Source organism: Crocodylus porosus, unplaced genomic scaffold (genome assembly GCF_001723895.1).
Source record: "Crocodylus porosus isolate Cpor-Errol unplaced genomic scaffold, CroPor_comp1, whole genome shotgun sequence".
Taxonomy (NCBI): domain Eukaryota; kingdom Metazoa; phylum Chordata; order Crocodylia; family Crocodylidae; genus Crocodylus; species Crocodylus porosus.
The window spans coordinates 69,012,670-69,021,640 of NW_017728886.1; the positions used below are offsets into that span (position 1 = coordinate 69,012,670).

Sequence of the window (8,971 nt, forward strand, 5' to 3'; positions counted from 1 at the left end):
GCAACCAACATGCATTCATTAGAGGCAGGTCCTGTCAGACCAACCTGGTGGCCTTCTACGACCAGGTCACCAAATCCTTAGATGCAGGGGTAGCAGTGGACATAGTCTTTCTGGACTTTTGGAAGGCCTTCGCCATTGTCTCTCACCCCATACTCATTAAAAAACTGGGGGACTGTGGTGTCGACACCTACACAGTCAAATGGGTCGCCAACTGGCTGGAGGGCTACACCCAGACAGTGGTAGTGGATGGGTCATTTTCGACCTGGAGGGATGTGGGCAGTGGGGTTCTGCAGGGCTCAGTCCTCAGGCCCACACTGTTCAACATCTTCATCAGTGACTTGGATGAGGGGGTAAAAGCACCCTGTTCAAATTTGCTGATGACACTAAGATGTGGGGAGGATGTGGGTATGCTAGAAGGGAGGAATAGGCTGCAATCAGACCTAGACAGGTTACAGTGGTGGGTGGATGAGAATAGGATGGGATTCAACACCGATAAGTGCAAGGTGATGCACCTGGGGAGGAAGAACCAGCACCACACCTACAGGTTGGGGAACTCCTTTCTTGTCAGTACAGAGGCAGAAAAGGAACTTGGAGTCATCATTGATGCCAAAATGAACATGAGTCAGCAGTGTGGGGATATGGTCAGGAACGCCAACCACACCCTGTCATGCATCCACAGATGCATCTCAAGTACATCCAAGGAGGTGATCTTCCCCCTCTATGTGGCACTGGTCAGGCCGCAGCTAGAGTACTGCATCCTGTTCTGGGCACCGGACTTCAAGAGGGATGTGGACAACATGGAGAGAGTCCAGACGAGGGCCGCTCACATGATCAGGGGCAGCAGGGCAGGCCCTACGAGGAGAGGCTACAGGACCTGAACCTCCACAAGAGAAAGCTGAGGGGGGATCTAGTGGCCACTTAAACTAGTCAGAGGGGACCAGCAAGCATTGGGAGAGTCCCTGTTCCCCTGAGCACTACCAGGAGTGACTAGGAATAACGGTCACAAGCTGGTAGAGGGTAGATTTAGGCTAGATATCAGGAGGCGCTATTTCACGGGCAGGGCAGCTAGGATCTGGAACCAACTTCCACGAGAAGTGGTGCTGGCTCCTACCCTGGGGGTCTTTAAGAGGAGGCTAGATGAAAACCTTGCTGGGGTTGTTTCTTTGGCAGGGGGTCAGACTTGATGAACTGCTCAGGTCCTTTCTGACCCTACAAACTATGAAACTATGTATCAGAAATCGGCCTGATGTGGCCAATAATTTGGCCAATAAATGCACAGCACGCAGGCAGTGAGAAGCACAGCCTGGCACTGTGTGCAGCTGGTAAATCTGGTGTTGTGGAAGGGGGAGGGGGGAGGGCTGGTGTGGGGTGCAGATCAAGGTCCCCACGGTGAGGGAGGCAGTTGAGCTGGGTCTCGGGCAGGTGCTGCCCAGCCAGGGCGGTGCAGGCACGGGACGGAGCTGTGGCTCATCCGAGGAACGGCTCCTGCTACTGTGCACATCCCAGGAGGGCATGGGGGGCCTTATGCCCCTGGATCTGCGCAGGGTGGGCTGGGGCTGCTCCGGGCTCTTCACAGTGCATGGAGGTTGTGGAGCATGCAACTGTGGCACTGCACAGCCCCGCAGCCTCCACGCACCGAGAAGAGCCCAGCACAGCCCTGGCTCCAGCCCACAGCTGCAGCCTGCCCATGCCCCTCTCACGCAGATCCAGGGGCACATCCTTCCCCCATACCGTGTCCTCCCAGGGTGCGCACAGCAGCGGGAGACCCCTTTCACTCCCCCTGCCCCCTGGACAAGCTGTGGCACTGTCCCACACCTGCCCTGGCAGTACCTACCCCAGACCCAGCCTGACTTCCTCCCTCACTGCAGGGGCCTTGATCACCCCACACCCCTTTCCTTTCCCTTCCCCATCCACCACCACAGATTACCAGCTCTACACAACTGAATCTGAAACCAGTTCGGTATTGGCAATATGACTCCTTAAAATCAGCTATCAGTATTGGCCCCAAAAATCTCTACTGGTGCACCCCTATTATTTACTTATATATCACATGCACCTTTCCCACCCCTAAAAACAATCAGCCCTCCAAAACTGAGATTTTTTTCTGGGCTTGGAGCCTACCACACTCATATCGGCTGTCACAAGGGAGCTGAATAATTTTCCTCCAGACCAGAATTTTGTGCACAGCATTTTAGGCCAGTCATGCACAGGAACTGATCTAGTGGGTCCAAGCAGATTCATAGGAGCCATCATATAAAATGTTCTCATACTTTTGTCCCCAAAGTGTTAAACACAGAGCCCAAAGGCCAGAGCACATGGAAGCAAGTTATTCAGCCCACAGGGCTTTCGTGAAGGGGAAGAGCCAATCTCTGGAACTAGCCCATGCAGCCAGACTTGTAGTTGGCATGGCCAACACCTGGGGAGTTAATGCTTATGTCACTCACCCTGCTGCAGAATTTTTGGGTTAAGCAGCAGCAATGGTGTTAACCCCTGGATGCTAGTTGCCCTGCTGTCAAATTTCTAAGTCAAGATCTCCTCTGGGACTGTTGGCAGTGGTTGAGAGAGCAGTGGCACTGTTAACCCTTGCACCAACATAGCAACTCAGGTAGTCAAGGTAAATTAACACCCAAGCCATAGTGTCAGCACAGTCAGCATGCAGGGATTAATGCCACTGCCACCAGTGGCAGGTCACCTGGGTCACAAGAAGCCCTGGATCTGGCCTGCCAACCCAAATGAGTTTATATAGCCTTGTCTTAAACTAACCTCTTGTCTGGAGAGTCACTTTAATTGTGGACCTAAATATAAACACAGGGCTTTAAGAAATGCAGAATAAATCATAGTTGCTACTCTGGAGTTTACAGTCTGACAGACATTGAACAATTAAAAAACCTAGTAAAAAAACTGTTTTTAACAGATAAACTGAGTAGATAGTGAGTATTTGACGGACAAGAAGAAAAGGATTGTTTAAGTCAAGTAATAAGACATGCAGAAAACACAGTGAAAACGTAAGAAAAGAAACAATGAAAAGAACATGAGAGCATAAAGAGTAAGAGGTGAAAATTAAAGCAGGGAGTCTATATAGAATACTGTATGACTCAGGAGATTAAGGAGATTACACTCTGGAATGGTAAGACAACTGTATTTACCCAAATCCAATACAACTTTGAATTTAATACCCACCAGTAATTAGATTGTAATTTTCCATATACAGAATGCAATTATTGGAGGGTTATCTTTTGCTCTTCCCCACATGTGGTGGGGGAAAGCACTGGCCACAGGGCAAGCAGCCTTCCCCCCTTACCTGGCAACTTGCTTCTCTAGCCCCTACAACTCCTTGCTGCCTGTATTCCCCTCAGCACCTGCCCCCCAGTACTTACCCTCCTTTCATTATATAATTCCTTTTTTCTGTTTGTAATAAAAAGACTATTTTTTAAAAAGTCAGTTGCTATATTAAAATAGTCATAAAAACAATCAGAAGAGCAATTAAAATATTTAAACAAACTGTTATAGCTTTACTCATCACATTGCTAACATTAAGACTTTATCAAAATACTTATTAAAAATTATTTCAAGTGTTTACATCTCGATTTAAAGTCTTATTTTTACCACTTTTATTAGCTGGCAAATTTATTAAATTTTGATATAACACTATTATAACTACTTACCTGCAATTATAGGTCTCAGAAGATAGTAATTTACCATAGTTCCCCACTCTTGGGTCCATTCCTAGTGTGCACATTTAAGTGAGGGATGTTCCAAGCTCAAAGTAAGGAGCCTTTAAACCATCTCACCAGTAGGTGGCATACTTACCTACTACAGAGGCATAACAGCCTGTTAACTGCCCCAACTGTGACACTTTTAATCAAAGTTGGTAAGACAGACCTAAAATGATCTGTCAGTTTTAAAGGGTTGTGGATGGGTAACTTATAACAACTACCACCTTGTGAAAAAAATTGCAATAGAAAATTGCAATACATAATTTTCTTTCCTAGAAAGGTGCATGTTCTAATTTTACCCTTCCCCCACCACCATTCTCCCAACACACACACACTAGGAGCCTCAGGGCTCCAAGAATGCCCTTACTAAAAGTGAAAACAACAAAAAGCTTCACTAGGAAGCTGTTTGTTGGTTCCTACATGGCATGCTAATAGTAACATTAACAATCAACTGTCCCCAGAGTTGTGTGGCAAGCTGGAACTAAATTACAGGGAAAGACCCATAATGTGCAGCAAATTGAAATGATATAGCTTGTTAACATGAATTGTAAAGAGGAAGTTTTAACTGAAGGAGATATGTAAACACATTTTTTATAACATGCCTATTTTGTTTTTCCTATTAAATGTATTTTAATTTGATCCTACATTTCCAGTCTTCAGTGTGCTAAATCTGGGCAAATGGTTGGATAACAATTAGGACTTCTGATATTTAGAAAGCTGTAATACTTCTCGCTTCCTCTTCATTGTGGGTGGGGTTGTAGAGAAATTTTATATTTGGGGAGAATTCTGTATTCCTCATTATCAACTCCAACAAATATTGACAGCTTACAGCTGACCCCTTGGACCAAACATCATCTGCCACTACATCCACATTAGCTGAATGTTTCTACTACAATGATTACCAGTGATACTGTTAACAATATTGATATATTCAGTCGTTAAACTTTACAGTTAATAACTGAAATGAATGAAACAATTCATCTCTTTATTACAGGTATTGTTTGAAGCTATTTGAGAAATCAGGATGAAAATGCTCAATTTACACGCGACTGCCATTTGAACAGTTGCAAACACAACCATAATAGCTAGAAACATTCTTTTAAATGAAATCTTAGATTCTGAAACAGAATTCTGTTGCAGAAGGTATTCTTCTGCTGCAGATCTGGGGGACCATAAATAGTTAAAGCAACAAATTTAAAAAATATATCTCTATATGTGGCTCAGGGCACTACCTAAACAATAGTTGTTTTGGATCCAACAGTGAGTTTTTAAAGTCACCATTGGGTAAAAAATTTCTAAAAAAATAATAATAAAAAAAATGAAAGTATTTTGGCAAACCAAGAGACATATGACCAAAAACAGATGAAATTAACTCCTCACCTGTCAGCAGATAAAAGGGAACAGGCAGTTGACGCAGTTAGTTACTAGCCATTATGTCTCATCAGTGGGTAGTTGCACATCAATTGCTGGTGAGGTGATTCACCGGCTCCGAACATTCCACATCCAGTCACACACATAAGGCATGGATCGGGAGAGTGGGAAAAACTAGAAATTACAACACTTACCTGTGAAGAATGCACAGTACTTTTTTTTTGAATTGTCAAAGAATTTCTGATAACAGACACTTGTAGCACAAATAAGAGATGAAAACTGATCCAAAGAAATCATTCTTAGACCTTTCTGAGGAAATACATGTAGTACATTAACTTAGTTACTACTGTCTGTTTTTTCCAGACCTGCATTTCAAATTTTGTATTAGACATTTTATGTATACAGTATGTGAAATCAGTTTTAGATAAGAGTTCCCCTACATTGACTTTTTTATAATGTTAATATCAAAATATAACTATAAAGGACTTTTTAAAGTGAGAGCTGTAAACTCTTCTTTATGTTTCATAAAAAGGCTTTATGTTGCATTAAAAAAATAAAAGATTCTACTTCTTTTAATTTAAAACACGATAAAATACTAGGTCTGCTTTTCTATGCCTCTGACAAAAGTTAGTTAGGCATTGATATCAGAGCTGTACAAAAAAAAAACCACACAAGCTGATCTATACTAGGTTATTTTTAAAAAATTATGACTACTATTCAAATCACTGGTTCAACTAAATTGACAGTAGTAGTGTTGCACACCATGGCTAAGTACAGACAGTCAAAGAGCCCAAGGCTGAGCTGATTCAACCTTCACAGGTTAGTCTAAACTACACAGATTGAATCAATAAGCAAATGAACAGACATTCACTTTTGATTCTGGAAATGCAGCCACATGCCTGCAGTGGCCCAGACCAGAAGCTGGGGGGTGCTGCTAGAGCATGCCTCCTTGCTCAGTTGGAGCTGACAGCTTGGGCCAAAGCTAACCTACCCATCCTGCGAGATGCAGGATTTGTGGGGGAGGTACAAAGCATCCCAGGATGCTGGGGGACTGTGAGTTAACTTGAATCTGGAAAGGATCTGGAACAGAAGTCAATAAACTGATTTAACCTGAATCAGTTAAGTCTGATGCTACATCCATCCAAGTTTATCTGATTTCAGCCATTTGGAAAGTGTTTTATGTGCACTGAACTTCTGCTGTGTTACAGATTTCAATCACTTTCTGATCACTTAAACCGGTTTGTGTGTAATTTCTGTCCTTTGCCCATGTGGTAAAAAATGAACAACACCAGCAGAGGCTTGTCTAGAGGGGGAGCCCATTATTCCTATCACATCAGTAAGGATCACTGGCAAGATCTCTTGTTGAATTATCTACTATAAACATGACCAAAGACTTTTTTAAACTGTATGATTAAAATCCCTTTCCCTTAGTCTTTCAGGAAATGTCTTAATTAAATCACTTGGGGAAACTAAGAATGGCTTAACCAGTATGTTGTTTTTAAAAAGGAGATATATAGTTTAGCTACATAATAGTTTCCATTCACTTTACATCCTTGTGCATTTGTATTTGCATCACAGTTAATGACTACAAATATTATTTTAAAATAAGTTTTAAAATGCATTAAAAATATAGTACCACCACGAAGGTATTCAAATATAATTCACTGACCCTGCAGACTATTTCTCATGATAGAATTAGCTCACCTTTTTAATGTTCACAAGATATCTTTTTATTAACATACAGTTAAGTATAGCTAGCATATGATTTTACCCCTTTCAGTCATTTAAAACAGATAAAATTGCTCACCTTTGTAGTCGCTATGCTATTTACAAAGCTGATTTGCTGAAACCCTTTCTCACTTAAAGTGAGGCACACATCCCATCGTTCATTTGCAACTTCATGAATAACTTTGAGTGCAACTCCAGTTTCATCCAACTTGTCCTTTACGTAAAGATCTACATAACTGCGGAATCCATTCACCTATAGGTTTTTTAAAAAGCAGCAATTACTGTCTTTCCAGCTATGTATGCTATTCATTTAAAATACTTTAAATAAAATTCTTACAGGTAATTTCTTCCCATTAAGTAAAACTTTGACTCCTTTGCATGACCCAGCCAAATCATAAGCTCTTCGTGTCATGATAGCCACAGTATCCTTGTCAAGCTTTTCCATCTTGAATTTAGACAGGTCTGGTTGGAATGTAATGCATGTGTAATCATCTCCATCGAAGTGCTTAATTTTGGGATCAGAGGTTTTCATCATATTGTTCATCCACGTCTTAGAAAACAAGAAGTTTTAGATGTTAACTACAGGCTACCCAATTCTAGAATAAAAATTACAAACATAGCATCCTTTGTTTGTTTCCAGATATGCTAAAATTGCATTACCTACAGAATGAAAAGCCATGTACTTCACCTCAGACTTCTCCACAACCCACCCCAAAATTCAGAATAAACCACTTTCCAGAAAGCCCACAGAAGAGGAAATGAAATTATGCAGAAAAGTCATGCTTTCTAAGAACAACCTAAGCTGCATAATTCTTCATGTTCTCATCTGACAGGAGTCAGCAGAAAAATAAGTTAATTTGGGCAGTTCTCTCACAAAGCTTTTCTTGAAAACACCCAAACACGAAGCTGACTACAGTATGCAAATAATAAAACATACTTTTTAGAAATGTACACTTATGCAAGCACGAATTTGTATTATTAGCAGTTCACCAGACAATATAAAATAGTAAAAGAATGATAAAGCATGCTTTAGAAAGCATTTCTCATTTATGATAGTGCTATATTGATATAACTGAAAACAGAAGCATCATCGCTAATCCAGAGAGACAGAGAGAAGTAAAAGCACAATTAGTGAAAAATACCACACAGTACCCTACCAAAGTGCCTCAGCCTACATCAATGTGACCACCTCTAAGAGTGAGATAGTAGATTAATTTTACATGCTTATTCAGTCCTTGGCTGGTATGCTGAGATGTAACAGGCAATCTGGTTTGCTGTTTTTGGTAAAATGGTCACCTGTCCATGCTGAAGGTGAGAAAATTAATAAGAAACATACCCCCTAAAATTGTTTCATATGATTGTTCAAGATTTTATTTAGATTTATGCATAAGGAACAAGACAATAATTAAGATACTAAGGCCCTAATGCAGGTTACATTTAAAATGTAATTAACAGGCTAATCATATCTTAAACTGTAACCTCACAATATGCTGAAGTAAACTTAAGGTGTGATAATACAGTACAATAAGCCACAAAGTTATTCCATGTGTAATGTACAACAACTTTGTGGTTTGTTTGTATAACACCTTAAAATGAAAGTGCGGCCAGCTGGGGCTGGCCATGGGGCAGCCCTAGGGTCCAGGACACAGCTATCTCATACCTAATCGAGCTAGGGAAACAGACAGCACCTGGATCCCAGAACTTGTAATCCCAGGGTCCCTGTGCCTGGGAATGAACAAAAGTCCTATGTGCTGCCTAGCTAGGCAGAACAAACAGTGTTTACAGGTCCTATTGCATGGGGACACTGGGATCGGGCTGAGCAATTTTACAAGTCCCAGTGCATGGGGTCCCGCACACGGACCTGGCTGCAGCTTGATCCCAGGGTCCCTGTGCACCTGAACATATAAAAATCTGTTATCAGCTGGTTGTGGGCACCCAGATTTCAACTGGTGTAGGGGAAGGCCGGATTCCACTGAACTGGCAAGTAAGATGCAGGGGTAGCAGTGGATATAATCTTCCTGGACTTCCGGAAGGCTTTTGACACTGTCTCTCACCCCGTTCTCGTTAAGAAACTGAGGGGCTGTGGTGTAGACACCCACACAGTCAAATGGGTCGCCAACTGGCTGGAGGGCTGCACCCGGAGGGTGGTAGTGGAT

The 8,971-nt window shown here is 42.1% G+C and overlaps 1 protein-coding gene across 4 annotated transcripts in view; it reads right to left on the minus strand.

Moving 5' to 3' along the window:
- TOP2B (topoisomerase (DNA) II beta) overlaps window positions 1-8,971 on the minus strand; it is an 87,974-nt gene that overhangs the window by 40,268 nt on the left and 38,735 nt on the right. For all 4 annotated transcript variants that reach the window (XM_019536048.1, XM_019536038.1, XM_019536056.1 and 1 more), the window contains 2 exons: window positions 7,153-7,365; window positions 6,895-7,068 (listed from right to left, as the gene is read on the minus strand). In XM_019536048.1, the coding sequence (XP_019391593.1) occupies window positions 6,895-7,068; window positions 7,153-7,365 (387 nt within the window). The remainder of the gene's footprint in view (window positions 1-6,894; window positions 7,069-7,152; window positions 7,366-8,971) is intronic.